This window comes from Schistocerca serialis, chromosome 2, assembly GCF_023864345.2.
Source record: "Schistocerca serialis cubense isolate TAMUIC-IGC-003099 chromosome 2, iqSchSeri2.2, whole genome shotgun sequence".
NCBI classification, from domain to species: domain Eukaryota; kingdom Metazoa; phylum Arthropoda; class Insecta; order Orthoptera; family Acrididae; genus Schistocerca; species Schistocerca serialis.
In genome coordinates this window covers 885,456,525-885,479,985 of record NC_064639.1, presented here as the reverse complement: position 1 = coordinate 885,479,985, position 23,461 = coordinate 885,456,525, and the positions used below count along the sequence as shown (strand labels likewise).

Genomic DNA, 23,461 nt, shown 5'->3' with positions numbered 1-23,461 from the left:
CAGTTTGTCTCATTGTTATTCTGGGAACTTGCCAAGTTGTCTGGTTTCCACCTCCACCACCAAACAAATATTTACCACCCCACTAGCAACCAGATGGTGGAGCACTATCACAGGATGCTAAAAGCAGTTCTTATGTGCAATGATACAACTGGGATGGTGGCATTGCCAGTTAGTGTTACCCGGCCCCGCACCACAGCCAAGCAGGATACACAGGGAGACACATCAGCCAAGGTAATCACTGGTGAAACACTACAGCTCCCGTCAGAATTTTTTGTGCTGCAGCAGTGCCCCTCCACACAGGAATTTATGTTTTAGTGTAGCAAGTGAAACATCTATCTCTAAACTTTGCCCTACACTGGCATCACACCTCACAGAAGACAACATTTTTATTCATAAGGACTTACAGTGTTCACTCACGTAATGTTTAGGGCAGACACATTGCACCAATGCACTGGCTCTGGTCACATTACGCAGCCCTTTATCAACTTTGAATTGCAATGATCATTCTGCGAAAATTCTATACAATGATAAACCAGAAACAGTGTCACTTGAAGGGTAATACAGGCGTACCTTACCCACTGACACCCACCAACTCAGCACCACTCTCATTCATCATCACACACAATGAGTGATCTGCAGATAGCAATGACACCTACAGCACCATCGCTTAGCCAGGACACACAATTTCCACAACCCTCAATGTCTCTCCATACCAAGGTTGGTCGTCAAGTTCTCCACAAATTTCCATACATTCTCAGTGCTCCACCCTATCATGAGAGAAAAGGGATGGGATGTGTGGGATTAGATGTGCTTCGAGTTTGATGTATAATCTTTGGCAAGCACATTACAATCTTTAGACTTTTAAAGCAACTTTCAGTTAATATTTAGATCATGTATGCAAACCAGTTCTCTGTTGTGAGTGGATGAGGAATGTATATTTGCAAACTTGAATAAATTTTGGTTCTCATTTAGCTTGCTTATATGTGTGGTGTTTGTTGCGGTAATGTACCCACAATATTAAGTGCTAAAGGGAATATCAAGATGAGGTCGTAACACAGGCTGCAATGTTCTCTATGAAACTGGTGTGCCAGGTGGGTAAGTACGGATGACATGATGAGTAAAATGGGAAGTTGCACGAGAGGACCTGATGGTCAGTCATAATCTAACCAGGATGGATAGACAAAAAAATAAAATTGCTAACTCCATTGTATAACAACTTTTTAATTAAAAGAATATAAAATGTACATGGATTACTTACTTTTAATAGAACCAATTTATAGATAAAGCAATTCTTTGTAAGGTGGAAGTGAATGGTTTTTTTTTTTAATACAACATTTCTGTAGTATGAAGTTTATTTTTTTAAAATAGTGTCTCTATAGTACTTCAGCTCTTCAATGCTTTCTCGTATGTCGTCCAGTGCTCTGTGCTTCAACTGCTTCTTTGGCATTGCCCTGAATTCATTAGGATACCAACGTCTGAAACATTAAAAACAACAACAACATTAATAATAGTACAGCAATAATGGAAAATCCCGGATGGAGAAAACATGTAAAATAAGGGAAAGGCAACCACTGACATATAGTGGATCAATGCGTGGCACACACAAACACATAACAGAAAACAGTATTCACACTACCCTTAGAGTTCCTCTTTGTCTAGTAAAAGTACACACAGACACGCAAACATATGCCCTGCAATGCGTGCAGAAAGGAACAAGAAAAAGATATTACAACTTCTTACACCATTCTTTTTTTTTTTTTTTTTTTTTTTTTTTTTTTTTTTTTTTTTTGTGGTTTTAGGGCGCACAACTTCAATGGTCATTAGCGCCCTGACTACTCTAAGAATACACCGCGAGGCACAAGTTGACCACAACAACTAAAAGGGAAAACACGATAAAAGACAGACTGACAGGCATAGGATTAAAACACAGCATCATCAAATGTCCTTAGCGAGGTTTGTCAAATTGATAAAACGAAGAACACGAGCAGCTGCTCGTGGGTCATCCGCTAAAATGGCATCGAAAGTATTTGGCAGGTTAAGATCGAGGCGCAGTGTGTTAAGATCTGGACAGGACATTAAAATGTGTCTAACCGTCAGCAAGTGCCCACATGGGCAGAACGGCGCCGGCGCAGCCGTCAGCAGATGGCGATGGCTGAACCGGCAGTGTCCAATTCTTAACCGGGCCAAAACGACCTCCTCCCGCCGAGAAGGGCGTGAGGAGGACGTCCAAGCCACGGGAAGAGGTTTTAAGGCCCGAAGCTTGTTGTCGGTAAGTGCAGCCCAATCGGCATGCCACAGAGATAAGATGCGCCGATAAATCACCCTGCTAAAATCGGACGAAGGGACGCAACAAAAAGCTGTCCGAGGCTGGAGGACCGCAGCCTTGGCCGCGGCATCTGCAGCTTCGTTCCCAGGGATACCGACATGGCCAGGAACCCACATAAAGCTAACTGGAGAACCGACGTCCACCAGCTGCTGAAGAGAGCGTTGGATCCGGTGTACGAAAGGGTGAACCGAGTACGGATCACTGAGGCTCTGGATGGCGCTCAGGGAATCTGAGCAGATGACATAAGCAGAATGTCGGTGGCGGCAGATGTAAAGAACAGCCTGGTAGAGGGCAAAGAGCTCAGCTGTGAAGACAGAACAATGGCCATGGAGCCGGTATTTGAAACTTTGTGCCTCGACAATAAAGGAACACCCGACCCCGTCATTGGTCTTAGAGCCATCTGTATAAATGAAAGTCATGTCGATGAACTTCGAACGAAGTTCCAAAAAACGGGAGTGGTAGACCGAACCGGGGGTGACCTCTTTTGGGAGCGAGCTGAGGTCAAGGTGAACGCGGACCTGAGCCTGGAGCCAAGGTGGCGTGCGGCTCTCGCCCACTCGAAAGGTTGCAGGGAGTGAAAAATTAAGGTGTTGAAGGAGGCGACGAAAGCGAACTCCAGGGGGTAGCAGGGCAGAGACATACAACCCGTATTGACGGTCAAGAGAGTCGTCAAAAAAGGAACGATAAGACGGATGGTCGGGCATTGACAGTAGCCGACAGGCATACCGACAAAGCAGTATATCGCGCCGGTAGGTGAGTGGCAATTCGCCAGCGTCAGCATGAAGAATCTCTACGGGACTGGTATAAAATGCTCCGATCGCAAGTCGTAAACCCCGATGTTGTATGGAGTTGAGGCGGCGTAAGATGGATGGCCGTGCAGAGGAGTATACGAAGCTCCCATAATCCAGCTTGGAGCGGACGATCGACCGATATAGACGAAGTAGGACGGTTCGATCCGCTCCCCACGACAGACCACTGAGAACACGGAGGACATTTAAAGAACGGGTACAACGGGCGGCCAAATATGACACATGTGGAGACCAGCTAAGTTTCCTGTCAAATGTAAGGCCTAAAAATTTGGTTGTCTCCACGATTGGGAGAGCAACGGGACCGAGCCGCACGGACGGCGGGAGAAACTCTCTGTAGCACCAGAAGTTAATACAGACCGTCTTCTCGGCAGAAAAACGGAAGCCATTGGCGACACTCCAGGAGTAAAGACGGTCAAGAGAACGCTGAAGACAGCGCTCCAGGACACGTGTACACTGCGCGCTGCAATAGATGGTAAAATTGTCCACGAAAAGGGAGCCTGATACATCAGCTGGGAGGCAATCCATTATTGGATTGATCGCGATGGCGAAGAGAGCGACGCTCAAGACTGAGCCCTGTGGCACCCCATTCTCCTGGCGAAAGGTGTCGGACAGGACAGAACCCTCACGTACCATGAACTGTCGATCCATTAAAAAGGAACGAATAAAAAGAGGGAGGTGACCGCGAAGGCCCCATGTATGCATGGTGCGGAGAATGCCCGCCTTCCAACAGGTGTCGTAAGCCTTCTCCAAATCAAAGAACACAGCCGCGGTCGGGCGCTTCCGCAAGAAGTTATTCATAATGAAGGTCGACAAGGTAACCAGATGGTCAACAGCAGAGCGGCGCCTACGAAATCCACATTGTACATTGGTAAGTAGGCGTCGAGACTCGAGCAGCCAAACCAATCGAGAGTTAACCATTCGCTCCATCACTTTACAGACACAGCTGGTAAGCGAGATAGGTCGATAACTGGAAGGAAAGTGCTTGTCCTTCCCCGGCTTAGGAATCGGGACAACAATAGACTCGCGCCAGCATGCGGGAACATGTCCCTCAATCCAGATGCGATTGTATGTACGAAGAAGAAAACCTTTACCCGCAGGAGAAAGGTTCTTCAGCATCTGAATATGAATAGAATCTGGCCCTGGAGCAGAGGACCGTGATCGGCCAAGTGCGTTTTCGAGTTCCCGCATGGTGAATGGGGCATTATAACTTTCACAATTCGAGGAGCGGAAGTTAGGTGGCCTAGCCTCCTCTGCCTGTTTGCGGGGGAGGAAGGCAGGGTGGTAATGAGCGGAGCTCGAAACCTCTGCGAAAAAGCGGCCTAAGGCATTGGAGACAGCCTCAGGGGCTACAAGGACGTCATTCGCGACCTTCAAGCCAGAAACTGGTGAGTGGACCTTAGTGCCAGATAGCCGGCGCAGGCTACCCCAGACAACAGAAGAAGGAGTAAAACTGTTGAAGGTGCTTGTGAAAGCAGCCCAGTTGGCTTTCTTGCTTTCTTTGATAATACGACGACACTGAGCACGTAATCGTTTATAATTGATACAATTCGCCACTGTAGGGTGGCGTTTAAATGTGCGTAAAGCACGTCGACGAGCACGTAAAGCGTCTCTACATGCCGCGGTCCACCAGGGGACCGGTACGCGACGTGGAGAAGAAGGAGGGTGAGGGATGGAATATTCAGCAGCAGCGAGAATGACTTCCATGAGGTGTGCGACCTGACGATCGCAGCTTGTAAAGGTTTGATCCTGAAAGGTCGCCCTGGAAGAGAAGAGCCCCCAGTCTGCCTTGGAGATGGTCCAATTAGAGAAGCACGGAGAGGGGGTATGCTGCAGGAGATGGATAACACACGGGAAGTGGTCGCTCGAATATGTATCAGAAAGTGCATACCACTCACACCGGCGTGCAAGTTGGGGAGTACATATAGAGAGGTCTAAATGGGAATAGGTGTGAGATGTGTCCGAAAGAAAAGTAGGGGCGCCAGTATTGAGGCAGACAAGATCGAGCTGGTTGAAAAGGTCTGCTAACAAGGAGCCCCTCGGGCAGGATGCTGGAGAGCCCCAAAGGGGATGGTGGGCATTGAAGTCTCCAGTTAACAAAAATGGTGCAGGTAGCTGAGCAATAAGTTGCATCACGTCTGCCCTGGTAACGGCAGATGACGATGGAGTGTAAACGGTACAAAAGGAAAACGTAAAAGTGGGGAGAGTAATGCGGATGGCAACTGCCTGCAGGCCGGTGTGCAACGTGATGGGATCGTAGTAAATGTCATCCCGGACCAACAACATAACCCCTCCATGAGCTGGGATACCTACCACAGGGGGTAGGTCAAAACGCACAGAGGTGTAGTGTGCCAAGGCAATTTGATCGCATGGGCGTAGCTTCGTTTCCTGGAGGGCTACGACGAGCGGACGGTGCAAGCGGAGCAGCAACTTCAAGTCCTCTCGGTTGGAGCGAATGCTGCGAATATTCCAGTGAATAAGTGCCATCGTAAGAAAAGGAAGATGAGAGAAGTGGTCACCTCGAAGGCCGCTTAGGGCCTGGCTTCGAGCGAGCACTGCCGCCGCTATCAGTAGGCGGACAGTCATCGTCCATGTGGTCTATAGGGTCATCGGCCATCTCGGGAGGATGGCCGGGAGGGGGAGCTTCCTCCGCCAGTGAACGGCCAGATGTACGGCTACCAGCGGTGCGGCCAGGCGAAACAGATGACGGCCTGGGGCGGCAACCGCTGGGTGGCGCAGGAGAAGGAATGCGCCGTGGCGGAGAAGGAGAACTGTGCTTCCTATGCGCCTTTTTGGAAGGACGTGTAGTGGAAGTACCGGTCGAAGGCTGGGAGGTCGAGGTACGGAGGAAGTCTGCACGGGATGGTTCCTTCTTGAAGGCCCGTGCATCTGACTTCGATGTCTTCGTCTTAGCAGAAGCTGAGGAAGGTGCTCGTGTCTGTGGGGTGATGGGAGGAAGAGGAGACGTCGACCACGCGATCTTAGCACTGGCCGAACGGACGACCGTGGTGCTGAAGGTCAGATCGCATGTCTGGGTTGCTACCTCCCGGGTAGTCCGAGGAGAGGCGAGGACAGTACTGTATTTCCCCGCTGGGAGCAGCGTGGGCTTCCTACTAGCCAATAGCTTGCGAGCAGCCGAGGTGGACACTTTCTCTTTGACCCGGATTTCTTGGATACAGCGTTCTTCCTTATAGACAGGACAGTCGCGGGAGGATGCGTCATGGTCACCCTGACAGTTCACACAACGAGGAGACGGAGGTGGACAGTCACCCTCATGGGCATCCCTGCCACAAGTGACACATTTAGCCGCATTGGAACAAGACTGTCTAGTGTGATTGAAACGCTGACACTGGTAGCAGCGCGTAGGTGTCGGGACATAGGGGCGAACAGAAATAACCTCGTAGCCCGCCTTGATGCGCGATGGCAGCTTAACACTATCGAAGGTCAAGAAAATTGTCCGGGTCGGTACAAGGTCATTGTTGACCTTTTTCATGACCCTATGGACAGCCGTCACGCCCTGCTCAGCGAGGAATGATTGAAGCTCCTCATCAGTCAATCCGTCGAGGGAGCTAGTATAGACTACACCACGAGACGAGTTCAAAGTTCGGTGGGCCTCCACCCGGACAGGGAACGTGTACAGGAGGGTGGCCCGAAGCAGTTTTTGTGCCTGAAAGGCACTCTCAGTTTCTAGTAATAAGGTGCCGTTTCGCAACCTGGTACAAGATTTGACAGATCCGGCTATGGCATCTACGCCCTTCTGAATAACGAAAGGGTTGACAGAGGAAAAATCCTTTCCGTCCTCAGATCGAGAAACTACGAGGAACTGTGGGGCAGGCGGTAGTACTTTTGTCACTGTTGGCTGGTCACGTTTCCGTTTTTGAGTCGAAGTCGAAAGAGATGGAGTAGAATCCATTGCGGAGGAATCCCCTATGATTGCCAGCGTCTCCGATGGCGCGCTCCTTCCTTGTGGGGACCCTCTCAGAGGGCACTCCCGCCTTAGGTGAATGTTTACACCTCAGGTCACACCTCCCGAGAACCAGACGGAGGGACCAATCGGCATGGTCAGAAGGTATCAGCTCAGGCAATCACCCCTCCCCGGGCCTGGCCTTTACCAGGGGGTACGCGCGTGCCTTACATGTCTACCCAGGGCGGGGAATTACGCGTTACCCCGTCACCGGCTACGCGTGCGAACGCGTGGGTCGGCCTTCAGGCACGCACAGGGAGGAAGGAAGAAGAGGAAAAGGAGGAGAGAGAGGGAGAGAGAGGACAGACTGTCTCAAACGCCGAGGCGGAGACCAGAGAAGGCAAGGAGAAGAAGGCAATGAGAAGAAGGCAATGAGAAGGCAAGGACAAGAAGGCAATGAGAAGGCAAGGACAAGAAGGCAATGAGAAGAAGGCAATGAGAAGGCAAGGAGAACCAAGGAGAAGAAGGCAATGAGAAGGCAAGGAGAAGAAAACAAGGGAAAGAGTAAGGAAGACAGTGAGGTGGAGAAGAGCAAAGAGAGGAACCAACAAAAGGAAGGAAGAAACGAGAAGTGAAAATCTAAAAAGACCACAATGATAGGTCGTGGAACCGTCCGTCTCCGGACGCAGGCGCTAACTACCCCCGTGAGGGGGATGGACTCCTTTTAGTCGCCTCGTACGACAGGCAGGAATACCTCAGGCCTATTCTAACCCCCGGACCCGCAGGGGGGTTACACCATTCTGAGATAATGTCAGTCTATAGTAAGTATTTTGCTCAAACCTGCATAGCTCTTTAAGTGATGAAACATCCACATTTCTGTAGTGTAGATAGTTATTCACTTCTGGCATATGATATTGAAGGAATAAACGATCCATATAAATAGTATTGCCTGCAACTGGGCATTTCCCTATAAAGAAAAAAAAAAAAAAAAAACAGTCATGTTCCTTGACAGCAATATTATACAACTACTTCCACTGAATTACACACACACACACACACACACACACACACACACACACACACAGAAATTTACTGATACAAAATAAAGGTGCTATTTTAAACTCTCTAACACAAGCCATACTTCTCAAATATGCATTACGCTTTATTGGTATGTTGTGTGACATTTCATAAGTAATCAGAGCCGAACAATCACTCAGCAAGAACAGGGTAGGATTAAGGATTGTTGAAAAATGTAGTATAACATTTCATTCTGAACAGAAACTCATGCCACAATGCCATTAGCTGTGTTTCTGTGTGGGCAAAGGAATCCTTGCTTTCCATGGTATACATTGATAACTTCATATCTGCGATCTCATTGTCATAGAATGCTCAGTTAAGTCCCTGTTATCAAAAGGAAGGCACAAGGATCTCTAGTTCTGTCTTAATCTGAAGCGGTATGAAGTGAAATTAAGAAACGGGTCACAAATACAGAAAATCATAACGATCCTTTTTTACTGAAAGCAAACAGTGGTAACAAATGATTAAAAAATAATAATTAAACATCAAAACCAAATTGTTTTTTAATTACAATGAGCCAACATATAAAGTAAAACAATCATACAGGTTCACATGCGGCTGAATCAAGGGGCATCACAGGTAAGTTATGAAGGAAACTGTCAATCATGAGTGTCGACAGTATTGTGATACCATTTTCAAGTATTTGTTGACATTGTGTACCTAGTTAACATCCTGTACATACCAGAACATAGGGTTTACAGAGGTTAAAGGATATTAATTTAGAATTTTTAAAGGTATGTAGGCACTCTTGTCCTCATGAGTAAATTGGAAGAAAACAACTCATAATGGAATCATAATAGCAAGTTCCCTCAATTCTGCAATTCACCACAGTCTGCAGAGAATAAATGCTTACATAAGACACAGCTTCCTTGCAGAATAGTTCAATAGAGACCCCTAAAATCTGTGCATAAATTTACAGAAAAAATGTAGGTATTGGCTCTTCTCAACAATGATCATGTTGCAATCCTGGGTTAAACCATTTGAGGTAACAGTTCCAGTCATCTGATGTTTATTGTACAATCTTTAGAAAATTTTCATTTTCGCAGTAATAAGCTCCTTCCATTGAAGTGAACTACATTTCCAGTATCCCCACAATGTGGCCATGAAAAATTAGGGTGCAGGTTGTCTGTGTTACTTGTGATGAAGCAAGCTGGGATATTTTTACTTCCCCTCTTGTTTTGACATCTGGCTCCTTAAATCCGTTTTTTCACTTTTAACTAATTACCACTAACATATGCGAGTATAATCTGTATTTTCAAAAAAGAGAAAGAAAGGTCAGCCCTCAGTTTTAAAGAATATAACACTAGATCTAATTTTTAGTTATATGTATGCAATTGATTTTCTAATTTATTTTCACTATTCCTAGTTAGTATCTTTCACTATAGTGCGAAATCAGTAATTGTTTCGTAACTTAAATTCTATTGTTGACCTATAAACAAGTATGAAGTCTACACTAAGTATAAACATTAGGAGGAACAACTAATACTATTCTTAAAGGAGATATTGGGCTCTATTCGAAAACATGTTAGCAAAACCCGCCCTTCATTAATTCCAAAGTAATTAACAGTTTTGACAAAAATATTGTCTGCGTAACTATATATGTTAATTTCACGATTTAAAAAAATAATTTGGCTTAACCCTCGTAGCAGAAGAAACTATGAAAAACAACCAATTTTTCGATGTATTCAGTTGATTTAATGAGTTAAGTTTTAATTGTAATTTCTGTAAATTAAACTTCGAACAATGTGTAGTTTCAGCACCTATTATTGTGAGGATATATAAGGTTTTGGTCCCGAGAAAGTCAGTCTGCAGCAGAGTTTCAGACGAGGAACCTGCCTTTGGTTAGAATGACAACATTGCATCAACTTAACTGTGAAATAAGTGTTACAAATTTAGGCCATGTGTTAAAACAATGATAGTGTCTGCTCCATACGTACCTTTCTGTTCTTTAGGAACTGTGAACTTTGTGGTAAGGTTTTTACTGCCCACAGATGTTCAATAGTAAACTATTGTAGCAGTATGTGGAGGTTTGCCCGCAAACTGAGACTTATTGCAAGTTAAACAATAGTGCACTGGCCATAAAACTGTGTATTATTGGGGGGTTGTGACAGTGCTCAGTCTGCTTTGTTTATTTCTTCGTTTGTTGTCCTCGGTGTCGACTTACTGCGTTGCTACACTGGCTGAAAAATGGGTAGTGAAAGTACAACAGACTGCTTTAAATGATGTAGCCGACAGAGGCACATTTGTGTTTCGCTGTCTTTTACTTTCACTTTTCACAGCCCCCAGTATTACACAGTTATATGGCCAGTGCACTATTGTTTAACTTTCAATAAGCCTCATTAATAGCAAATTTATTGTTCTTTGTTCCAGTACTACCACTTCAAGCTCATAACTCCTCAGAACACAAACATAAGTTTTTTTAGATAATATATAGGTCTAATAATGCAGTGTTAGATGATTTGTACCTCACAAAAATATTACTCTTTCTGTTAAGCTCTCATTCCCAGCTGCAGTGTCATGAATTGCACAATAACAAAGTACCCAATGTTGCCTAGTTCAACAATAGATCATCAAGATAGGTACACCACATTTATTTGCATACAGTTATCTTTTTCATTAATCATGTCTGTCAACTCCATTATTTCACTTACATTTCTTACCTTGTTAGCTAGTGGAGTGTATTCTCAAAAAATATCCCTACGGCAGAGACAAGCTCCCCAACCATTAAGACCCTAACATTATTCATTGTTTTATTATTTCATTATTGTTTCATTATCTAATAAGTAACACCTGCTCTGCTTATTCAGTGCAAAACTGACTCAACTGAAAATCACTTCACACTTCCTTATGCTAAGGCAAACAACTCTCATTACTGATCAGACAAAATTATCACTTAGAAAAACTATTATTTGCTTGACATTATAGCCTGAATGGTGATGTATAAACCTTGCTTATTCTTTCCAAACATTACTCCAAGGCAACAATGTTTAAAGTTGTAATTTCTTTATGTTAGACAAGGCTGTACCATGACACACTTCTATATTTCTATATACTATATATTTTCTCAGATCTCATATTTAAGATTGTTTAAACTACATATTGCCTCTGCTGCTGCACCAAATTATACTAATTTCACACATGAGCTGATTACTTCAGATGTTAATTATTCTCTACATATGTTGACATCTTTCATTTTCAGTTTACCTTACCTCTTTGTCTGACATAAATTCTTTAACAGAACCACTTTATTTTCTTCCATTCTCTTATGATTACATTACTTATGACTAACATACCATACCATACAGGGTGTTACAAAAAGGTACAGCCAAACTTTCAGGAAACATTCCTCACACACAAAGAAAGAAAATTGTTATGTGGACATGTGTCCGGAAACGCTTACTTTCCATGTTAGAGCTCATTTTGTTGCTTCTCTTCAAATCACATGAATCATGGAATGGAAACACACAGCAACAGAACGTACCAGCGTGACTTCAAACACTTTGTTACAGGAAATATTCAAAATGTCTTCCGTTAGCGAGGATACATGCATCCACCCTCCATTGCATGGAATCCCTGATGCGCTGATGCAGCCCTGGAGAAAGGCGTATTGTATCACAGCCGTCCACAATACGAGCACGAAGAGTCTCTACATTTGGTATCGGGGTTGCGTAGACAAGAGCTTTCAAATGCCCCCATAAATGAAAGTCAAGAGGGTTGAGGTCAGGAGAGCATGGAGGCCATGGAATTGGTCCACTTGTACCAATCCATTGGTCACCGAATCTGTTGTTGAGAAGCGTACGAACACTTCGACTGAAATGTGCAGGAGCTCCATTGTGCATGAACCACATGTTGTGTCGTACTTGTAAAGGCACATGTTCTAGCAGCACATGTAGAGTATCCTGTATGAAACCATGATAACGTGCTCCATTGAGTGTAGGTGGACGAAACTAAAATGAGCTCTAACATGGAAATTAAGCGTTTCCGGACACATGTCCACATAACATCTTTTCTTTATTTGTGCATGAGGAATGTTTCCTGAAAGTTTGGACGTACCTTTTTGTAACACCCTGTATATATATATATGAATATAATAGAGGGAAACATTCCACGTGGGAAAAATACAGGGTGATTCAAAAAGAATACCACAACTTTAGGAATTTAAAACTCTGCAACGACAAAAGGCAGAGCTAAGCACTAGCTGTCGGCGAATTAAGGGAGCTATAAAGTTTAATTTAGTTGTACATTTGTTCGCTTGAGGCGCTGTTGACTAGGCGTCAGCATCAGTTGATGCTAAGATGGTGACCACTCAGCAGAAAGCTTTTTGTGTTATTGAGTACGGCAGAAGTGAATCGACGACAGTTGTTCAGCATGCATTTCGAACGAAGTATGGTGTTAAACCTCGTGATAGGTGGTGTATTAAACGTTGGTATAAACAGTTTACAGAGAATGGGTGTTTGTGCAAAGGGAAAAGTTCTGGACAGCCGAGAACGAGTGATGAAAATGTAGCACGCATCCAGCAAGCATTTGTTCGCAGCCCAGGAAAATCGACTCGCAGAGCTAGCATAGAGCTGCAAATTCCACAGTCAACTGTATGGAGAGTCCTACGAAAAAGGTTAGTTATGAAACCTTATCGTCTGAAATTGGTTCAAGCACTGTCTGCAGCTGATAAGATTAAAAGAATCGGTTTCTGTGATTTTATCCTTTCTCAAATGGAAACAGATGAATCTTTCATTTCAAAGATCATGTTTAGTGATGAAGCAACTTTCCACACTAACGGGAAAGTCAACCGTCACAATGTCTGTATATGGGGCACTGAGAATCTGCGGGAAACAACTCAGTATGAACGTGACTCGCCTAAGGTGAACGTATTCTGTGCCATTTCAGCCATAAAGTTTTTGGTCCCTTTTTCTTCGAAGGTGCTACTGTAACTGGACTACAGTATCTGGAGATGTTAGAGAATTGGCTGTTCCCTCAGCTCGAACAAGAAGCACAACAATTCATATTTCAGCAGGATGGAACGCCACCACATTGGCACTTATCTGTCCGTAACTACCTGAACGTCAACTATCCGAGGCGATGGATCGGCCGCCAGGCAGCCCGTGACAGAGCACTTCATCACTAGCCTCCAAGAAGCCCTGATCTTACCCCCTGCGATTTTTTCGTATGGGGGTATGTTAAGGATATGGTGTTTCGGCCACCTCACCCAGCCACCATTGATGATTTGAAACGAGAAATAACAGCAGCTATCCAAACTGTTCCGCTTGATATGCTACAGAGAGTGTGGAACGAGTTGGAGTATCGGGTTGATATTGCTCGTGTGTCTGGAGGGGGACATACTGAACATCTCTGAACTTGTTTTTGAGTGAAAAAAAAACCTTTTTAAATACTCTTTGTAATGATGTATAACAGAAGGTTATATTATGTTTCTTTCATTAAATACACATTTTTAAAGTTGTGGTATTCTTTTTGAATCACCCTGAATATCTAAAAACAAAGCTGTATCTAAAAACAAAGATGTAGTGACTTACCAAATGAAAGTGCTGGCAGGTCGACAGACACACAAACAAACACAAACATACACACAAAATTCAAGCTTTCGCAACAAACTGTTGCCTCATCAGGAAAGAGGGAAGGAGAGGGAAAGACGAAAGGATGTGGGTTTTAAGGGAGAGGGTAAGGAGTCATTCCAATCCCGGGAGTGGAAAGACTTACCTTAGGGGGAAAAAAGGACGGGTATACACTCGCACACAGAAGCATATCCATCCACACATATACAGACACAAGCAGACATATTTAAAGACAAAGAGTTTGGGCAGAGATGTCAGTCGAGGCAGAAGTGCAGAGGCAAAGATGTTGTTGAATGACAGATGAGGTATGAGTGGCGGCAACTTGAAATTAGCGGAGATTGAGGCCTGGTGGATAATGGGAAGAGAGGATATATTGAAGAGCAAGTTCCCATCTCCGGAGTTCGGATAGGTTGGTGTTAGTGGGAAGTATCCAGATAACCCGGACGGTGTAACACTGTGCCAAGATGTGCTGGCCGTGCACCAAGGCATGTTTAGCCACAGGGTGATCCTCATTACCAACAAACACTGTCTGCCTGTGTCCATTTATGCGAATGGACAGTTTGTTGCTGGTCATTCCCACATAGAATGCGTCACAGTGTAGGCAGGTCAGTTGGTAGATCACGTGGGTGCTTTCACACGTGGCTCTGCCTCTGATCGTGTACACTTCCGGGTTACAGGACTGGAGTAGGTGGTGGTGGGAGGGTGCATGGGACAGGTTTTACACCGGGGGCGGTTACAAGGGTAGGAGCCAGAGGGTAGGGAAGGTGGTTTGGGGATTTCATAGGGATGAACTAAGAGGTTACGAAGGTTAGGTGGACGGCGGAAAGACACTCTTGGTGGAGTGGGGAGGATTTCATGAAGGATGGATCTCATTTCAGGGCAGGATTTGAGGAAATCATATCCCTGCTGGAGAGCCACATTCAGAATCTGATCCAGTCCCGGAAAGTATCCTGTCGCAAGTGGGGCACTTTGTGGTTCTTCTGTGGGAGGTTCTGGGTTTGAGAGGATGAGGAAGTGGCTCTGGTTATTTGCTTCTGTACCAGGCTGGGAGGGTAGTTGCGGGATGCGAAAGCTGTTGTCAGGTTGTTGGTGTAATGCTTCAGGGATTCCGGACTGGAGCAGATTCGTTTGCCACGAAGACCTAGGCTGTAGGGAAGGGACCGTTTGATGTGGAATGGGTGGCAGCTGTCGTAATGGAGGTACTGTTGCTTGTTGGTGGGTTTGATGTGGACGGACGTGTGAAGCTGGCCATTGGACAGGTGGAGGTCAACATCAAGGATAGTGGCATGGGATTTGGAGTAGGACCAGGTGAATCTGATGGAACCAAATGAGTTGAGGTTGGAGAGGAAATTCTGGAGTTCTTCTTCACTGTGAGCCCAGATTATGAAGATGTCATCAATAAATCTGTACCAAACTTTGGGTTGGCAGGCCTGGGTAACCAAGAAGGCTTCCTCTAAGCGACCCATGTATAGGTTGGCGTACGAGGGGGCCATCCTGGTACCCATGGCTGTTCCCTTTAATTGTTGGTATGTCTGGCCTTCAAAAGTGAAGAAGTTGTGGGTCAGGATGAAGCTGGCTAAGGTAATGAGGAAAGAGGTTTTAGGTAGGGTGGCAGGTGATCGGCGTGAAAGGAAGTGCTCCATCGCAGTGAGGCCCTTTACGTGCTGGATATTTGTGTATAAGGAAGTGGCATCAATGGTTACAAGGATGGTTTCTGGGGGTAACGGATTGGGTAAGGATTCCAGGCGTTCGAGAAAGTGGTTGGTGTCTTTGATGAAGGATGGGAGACTGCACGTAATGGGTTGAAGGTGTTGACCTACGTAGGCAGAGATACGTTCTGTGGGGGCTTGGTAATCAGCTACAATGGGGCGGCCGGGATGATTGGGTTTGTGAATTTTAGGAGGTAGGTAGAAGGTAGGGGTGCGGGGTGTCGGTGGGGTCAGGAGGTGGATGGAGTCAGGTGAAGGGTTTTGTAGGGGGCCTAAGGTTCTGAGGATTCCTTGAAGCTCCGCCTGGACATCAGGAATGGGATTACCTTGGCAAACTTTGTATGTGGTGTTGTCTGAAAGCTGACGCAGTCCCTCAGCCACATACTCCCGACGATCAAGTACCACGGTCGTGGAACCCTTGTCCGCCGGAAGGATGACGATGGACCAGTCAGCCTTCAGATCACGGATAGCCTGGGCTTCAGCAGTGGTGATGTTGGGAGTAGGATTAAGGTTTTTTAAGAAGGATTGAGAGGCAAGGCTGGAAGTCAGAAATTCCTGGAAGGTTTGGAGAGGGTGATTTTGAGGAAGAGGAGGTGGGTCCCGCTGTGACGGAGGACGGAACTGTTCCAGGCAGGGTTCAATTTGGATAGTGTCTTGGGGAGTTGGATCATTAGGGGTAGGATTAGGATCATTTTTCTTCGTGGCAAAGTGATACTTCCAGCAGAGAGTACGAGTGTAGGACAGTAAATCTTTGACGAGGGCTGTTTGGTTGAATCTGGGAGTGGGGCTGAACGTGAGGCCTTTGGATAGGACAGAGGTTTCGGATTGGGAGAGAGGTTTGGAGGAAAGGTTAACTACTGAATTAGGGTGTTGTGGTGCCAGATTGTGTTGATTCGAATTTTGAGGTTTTGGAGGGAGTGGAGCTGGAAGTGGGAGACTGAGTAGATGGAAGAGACTGGGTTTGTGTGCAATGAGAGGTGGTTGAGGTTTGCTGGAAAAATTTTGAAGGGTGAGTGAGTTGCCTTTCCGGAGGTGGGAAACCAGGAGATTGGATAGTTTTTTGAGGTGAAGGGTGGCATGTTGTTCTAATTTGCGGTTGGCCTGTAGGAGGATGCTCTGAATAGCCAGTGTGGATGTGGGAGAGGAAAGATTGAGGACTTTTATTAAGGATAGGAGTTGACGGGTGTGTTCATTGGCTGAGTTGATGTGTAGGTGAAGGATTAGGTGGATGAGGGCAATGGATTGTTCAGTTTGGAACTGGTACAGGGACTGATGGAAAGAAGTGTTGCAGCCAGAGATGGGAACTTTAAGTGTGAGGCCTTTGGGGGTTATGCCAAATGTCAGACAAGCCTGAGAAAATAAAATATGCGAGCGTAATCTGGCTAGGGTGAAGGCATGTTTGCGGAAGGAATGTAAATAAAACTTAATGGGGTCGTTGTGGGGGTGTTGTGAGGGTGACGTGGTATTAGAAGGTGGAAAGTGTAACATGAGCCGGGCTTTACAAGCAATGATCACACGCACGGCACAGCGGACACACCAGGAACCGCGGTGTTGGCCGTCGAATGGCGCTAGCTGCGCAGCATTTGTGCACCACCGCCGTCAGTGTCAGCCAGTTTGCCGTGGCATACGGGCTCCATAGCAGTCTTTAACACTGGTAGCATGCCGCGACAGCGTGGACGTGAACCGTATGTGCAGTTGACAGACTTTGAGCGAGGGCGTATAGCGGGCATGCGGGAGGCCAGGTGGACGTACCGCCGAATTGCTCAACACGTGGGGCGTGAGGTCTCCACAGTACATCGATGTTGTCGCCAGTGGTCGGCGGAAGGTGCACGTGCCCGTCGACCTGGGACCGGACCGCAGCGACGCACGGATGCACGCCAAGACCGTAGGATCCTACGCAGTGCCGTAGGGGACCGCACCGCCACTTCCCAGCAAATTAGGGACACTGTTGCTCCTGGGGTATCGGCGAGGACCATTCGCAACCGTCTCCATGAAGCTGGGCTACGGTCCCGCACACCGTTAGGCCGTCTTCCGCTCACGCCCCAACATCGTGCAGCCCGCCTCCAGTGGTGTTGCGACAGGCGTGAATGGAGGGACGAATGGAGACGTGTCGTCTTCAGCGATGAGAGTCGCTTCTGCCTTGGTGCCAATGATGGTCGTATGCGTGTTTGGCGCCGTGCAGGTGAGCGCCACAATCAGGACTGCATACGACCGAGGCACACAGGGCCAACACCCGGCATCATGGTGTGGGGAGCGATCTCCTACACTGGCCGTACACCACTAGTGATCGTCGAGGGGACACATCCAAACCGTCATCGAACCCATTGTTCTACCATTCCTAGACCGGCAAGGGAACTTGCTGTTCCAACAGGACAATGTACGTCCGCATGTATCCCGTGCCACCCAACATGCTCTAGAAGGTGTAAGTCAACTACTCTGGCCAGCAAGATCTCCGGATCTGTCCCCCATTGAGCATGTTTGGGACTGGATGAAGCGTCGTCTCACGCGGTCTGCACGTCCAGCACGAACGCTGGTCCAACTGAGGTGCCAGGTGGAAATGGCATGGCAAGCCGTTCCACAGGACTACATCCAGCATCTCTACGATCGTCTCCATGGGAGAATAGCAGCCTGCATTGCTGCGAAAGGTGGATATACACTGTACTAGTGCCGACATTGTGCATGCTCTGTTGCCTGTGTCTATGTGCCTGTGGTTCTGTCAGTGTGATCATGTGATGTATCTGACCCCAGGAATGTGTCAATAGAGTTTCCCCTTCCTGGGACAATGAATAATGAATTCACGGTGTTCTTATTTCAATTTCCAGGAGTGTATATATATATATATATATGGGGAGAGATAAGGGTGAACTAGAAAGTAACTGGAGATCTGGTATGAAAAAAGGCGAAAAAGTGATGGTTAAGTTGATCCTGTGGTGAACTTGGGTTGGTAGACAGCGATGTGCATGAAGGTTAGGTGGTTGTGTTGCCGCTAAAACACGTAAAAGGACGGAGAAATTCGAGAAAATTTCGAAAAAACGTGTAAATGTATTAAAAGGAGTGGTGTTGTGGTGAAAGATTACGAAAATGGGGTTAACAATAGTCTGACGAAGAAATAATGACGTTAAAACCTGTGGGGAGCGGCTAAAAATGATCAGTGATGAGCGAAAAACGGAAGTGGAAATAAAGTGAAAGTAATTAGAACTCGCCGAAATGGTTGTTTACTCCGTGAAAGCAGCTGTTATTGAACTAGAAACGGTGAATTTTATAGCAGCGGTAGTGATGAAAGCGGAAAATAAAAATTTTTTTGGTTATGGTTTGGAAGTGGGTTACGTATTATTGGGTATATATAGGCGGGATAAAATTGTATTATAGTAAAAAGGGGAAGGTGAATACAAAGTGAGACTACTGGTAAAAACAGAAAGAGAAAATAAGACGACTGGAAAGATTTCAAAATGCAACAGTGACAATAATAAACGTAATTTTTGGGTTCAAATTAACGATATGGTTATAATAGAGGGAAACATTCCACGTAGGAAAAATATATCTAAAAACAAAGATGTAGTGACTTACCAAATGAAAGTGCTGGCAGGTCGACAGACACACAAACAAACACAAACATACACACAAAATTCAAGCTTTCGCAACAAACTGTTGCCTCATCAGGAAAGAGGGAATGAGAGGGAAAGACGAAAGGATGTGGGTTTTAAGGGAGAGGGTAACGAGTCATTCCAATCCCGGGAGCGGAAAGACTTACCTTAGGGGGAAAAAAGGACGGGTATACACTCGCACACAGAAGCATATCCATCCACACATATACAGACACAAGCAGACATATTTAAAGACAAAGAGTTTGGGCAGAGATGTCAGTCGAGGCAGAAGTGCAGAGGCAAAGATGTTGTTGAATGACAGGTGAGGTATGAGTGGCGGCAACTTGAAATTAGCGGAGATTGAGGCCTGGTGGATAACGGGAAGAGAGGATATATTGAAGAGCAAGTTCCCATCTCCGGAGTTCGGATAGGTTGGTGTTAGTGGGAAGTATCCAGATAACCTGGACGGTGTAACACTGTGCCAAGATGTGCTGGCCGTGCACCACGGCATGTTTAGCCACAGGGTGATCCTCATTACCAACAAACACTGTCTGCCTGTGTCCATTCATGCGAATGGACAGTTTGTTGCTGGTCACTCCCACATAGAATGCGTCACAGTGTAGGCAGGTCAGTTGGTAGATCACGTGGGTGCTTTCACACGTGGCTCTGCCTCTGATCGTGTACACCTTCCGGGTTACAGGACTGGAGTAGGTGGTGGTGGGAGGGTGTATGGGACAGGTTTTACACCGGGGGTGGTTACAAGGGTAGGAGCCAGAGGGTAGGGAAGGTGGTTTGGGGATTTCATAGGGATGAACTAAGAGGTTACGAAGGTTAGGTGGACGGCGGAAAGACACTCTTGGTGGAGTGGGGAGGATTTCATGAAGGATGGATCTCATTTCAGGCCAGGATTTGAGGAAGTCGTATCCCTGCTGGAGAGCCACATTCAGAACCTGATCCAGTCCCGGAAAGTATCCTGTCACACGTGGGGCACTTTTGTGGTTCTTCTGTGGGAGGTTCTGGGTTTGAGAGGATGAGGAAGTGGCTCTGGTTATTTGCTTCTGTACCATGCCGGGAGGGTAGTTGCGGGATGCGAAAGCTGTTGTCAGGTTGTTGGTGTAATGCTTCAGGGATTCCGGACTGGAGCAGATTCGTTTGCCACGAACACCTAGGCTGTAGGGAAGGGACCGTTTGATGTGGAATGGGTGGCAGCTGTCGTAATGGAGGTACTGTTGCTTGTTGGTGGGTTTGATGTGGACGGACGTGTGAAGCTGGCCATTGGACAGGTGGAGGTCAACATCAAGGAAAGTGGCATGGGATTTGGAGTAGGACCAGGTGAATCTGATGGAACCAAATGAGTTGAGGTTGGAGAGGAAATTCTGGAGTTCTTCTTCACTGTGAGTCCAGATCATGAAGATGTCATCAATAAATCTGTACCAAACTTTGGGTTGGCTGGCCTGGGTAACCAAGAAGGCTTCCTCTAAGCGACCCATGAATAGATTGTCGTACGAAGGGGCCATCCTGGTACCCATGGCTGTTCCCTTTAATTGTTGGTATGTCTGGCCTTCAAAAGTGAAGAAGTTGTGGGTCCGGATGAAGCTGGCTAAGGTAATGAAGAAAGAGGTTTTAGGTAGGGTGGCAGGTGATCGGCGTGAAAGGAAGTGCTCCATCGCAGCGAGGCCCTGGACATGCGGGATATTTGTGTATAAGGAAGTGGCATCAATGGTTACAAGGATGGTTTCCGGGGGTAACGGATTGGGTAAGGATTCCAGGTGTTTGAGAAAGTGGTTGGTGTCTTTGATGAAGGATGGGAGACTGCATGTAATGGGTTGAAGGTGTTGATCTACGTAGGCAGAGATACGTTCTGTGGGGGCTTGGTAACCACCTACAATGGGGCGGCCGGGATGATTGGGTTTGTGAATTTTAGGAAGAAGGTAGAAGGTAGGGGTGCGGGGTGTCGGTGGGGTCAGGAGGTGGATGAAGTCAGGTGAAAGGTTTTGTAGGGGGCCTAAGGTTCTGAGGATTCCTTGAAGCTCCACCTGGAAATCAGTAACGGGATTACCTTGGCATCATTATCAATTATAAATTCAAATACCTCAACCTCATCCCCACTAGATTCATCACTGCCATCATCATTACCATTGCTGTCAGAATCAGACCAACTGTCACTTACACTATGCTTTAGATTTGTTACCTCTTCGACTTTTTTCTCTATTTCAACCAATTTTGAATCTACATTTTTATTTACTTTTACCAGTTTTTCCCCTACCACTAACGCAAACTTGGTTTCTATCTCTGTTTCTAAATCATTTTCAATCTGATCAATTTGGTTCTTAAGTTCAACCCTACTTTCAACACATTGTTTCTCCAAAACCTCCACCTTCCTACTATTGCCATCACAAAGTTTCTCTCTCTCTTCTACACAACCCATGCACTGATTGGCTGTTGCACCGCTGCACTGTAAACCGCTGTTGAGTTCACTGTTCAAAATTCGCGAGTTGTATTTTTATTGTGACTACAAACAATATTCCTCACCCAGGGCACCATATGTGATGGTGCTCAGCCTGCTTTGTTTATTTCATCGTTTGTTGTCCTCGGTGTCTATGTACTCGTTGCTACACGGGCTGAAAAATGGGTTGCGGAAGTACAACACAGACTACTTTAAATGATGTAGCCAACAGAGGCACAGTTGCATTTCACTGTATTTTACTTTCACTTTTCACAACTCCCAATATGACACAGTGCACTATGTTTAACTTTTGATAAGCCTCTTTAATAGGCGAACATCCACATATTGCTACAATAGTTTACTGTTGAATCAGCTACGAGCAGTAAAAGCCTAACCACGAAGTTCAAAGTTCTTGAAGAATAGAAAGGTACGTATGGAGCAGACACTGTCACTGTTTTAACACACGGCCTAATTGTGTAAGATTTATTACACTGTTAAGTTGAAGCATTGCTGTCATTCTAACTAACACAGGTTCCTCGTCAAACTTGGCCGTGGACTGACGGTCTCATGACCAAAAACAAGGCCCTTACATATCATCAATAGGTGCTGAAACTACACATTGTTCGAAGTTTAATTTACAGAAATTACAATTAAAACCTAACTCATTTGATTAACTGAATACATCAAAAAATTGTTTCTTTTTAACAGTTTCTTCTACTACTAGAGTTAGTCCATTAAACCATGAAATTAACAAATATAAGTATGCAAACAATACTTTTGACAAAACTGTTAATTACTTTGGAATTAATGAAGAACTGGATTTTGCTAACATGTTTTTAAATAGAGCCAAATAGATACTTTAAGATCACTAGTATTTCGTTTTCCAAATGTTTCTAAGTAGTACAGAATTTCTACTTGTTTTAAGTCAACAATGGAATTTAAGTTACGAAACAATTACTAATTTCACCCTATAACAAAAGACAGTAACTAGGAATAGTCAAAATAAAGTATAGAATCCATTACATACACAAATTAAGCACAAAATTAGATCTGGTGTTATATTTTTTAAAACTGAGGGCCAACCTTTCTCTTATATTCATGTATGCTAATGCTAAATTCAAAAATGAAAAAAAATGAAAATATGGATTTTAAGGAGGCAGATGGCAAAACAAGAAGGGAAGTAAAAATATCCCTGCTTGCTTCGTAACAATCTGTGAAATGCGAATGTGCACCTTTCATCTATATCATTTAAAGTAGTCCGTATCTTGACTTTCACACCCCATTTTTCAGCCAGTGTAGCAATGCAGTACATCGACATCGAGGACAACAAACGAAGAAATAAAGCAGGCGAGCATCGTCACAGACTCTACAAACGATGGTATATTTTTGCACCATAAAAAGGTTCGACTGTAGTGCTCTTTCTTTAGATACTGCATTGCAGACAGATCTAATCGTTATACCAGAAGGTGTGAGTGAAAAACTGCAGGTGTTTTGCCATTGTAAACAAGATCGTGTCTGAAAATACTATTCTGACTGGTTTCTAGATGTAGACTGTGTACCTGCATCATCTGGTAAGATTAAAAAGCCATCAGTCAGCCTTACATGCGAGTGGATTTACTCTCTTTGCAGTGCTCAGTAACATAAATTGGTTCAAGTAGTGCTGCTTGCCCATTTCCCTGGATGGTATCACGGACAATGTACTTTGGGAGCAGAGTGATAATACTACAAATATAAACCAAATACCAGTAGTTAACAGTAACATCAGTGAAGATTGATTAGAAGGCTTGTATTACAACATAAAAAGATGTGATTAAAAATGACACTATTATGAACCGGTTTAATAAATGGGGAATATGACAAATTTTTCTCTACCAAGTTCCTATCCTTTTTTTTTTACCCCCTTCTTAAACTTGAAACGTGCAAGCTTATATTCAGACTAACACAGTAATATCATACACGTCTTCTGCTCTTTTACAAATACACTAGCAAACCTGACAATGCTTCACAATTGCTAAATATGTATGGGCGTTGGATATAGTCCT

The 23,461-nt window shown here is 45.3% G+C and overlaps 1 protein-coding gene across 1 annotated transcript in view; it reads right to left on the bottom strand.

Annotated features, from left to right (window-relative positions):
• Positions 1-1,201: 1,201 nt before the first annotated feature.
• The window catches only part of LOC126458216 (probable oligoribonuclease), an 81,590-nt gene continuing 59,330 nt past the window's right edge, over positions 1,202-23,461 (bottom strand). Inside the window, exons 5-6 of the mRNA XM_050095112.1 lie at positions 7,877-8,003; positions 1,202-1,475 (exon numbers count right to left, since the gene is read on the bottom strand). Coding sequence (XP_049951069.1) covers positions 1,352-1,475; positions 7,877-8,003 — 251 coding nt within the window. The 3' untranslated portion in view covers positions 1,202-1,351. The remainder of the gene's footprint in view (positions 1,476-7,876; positions 8,004-23,461) is intronic.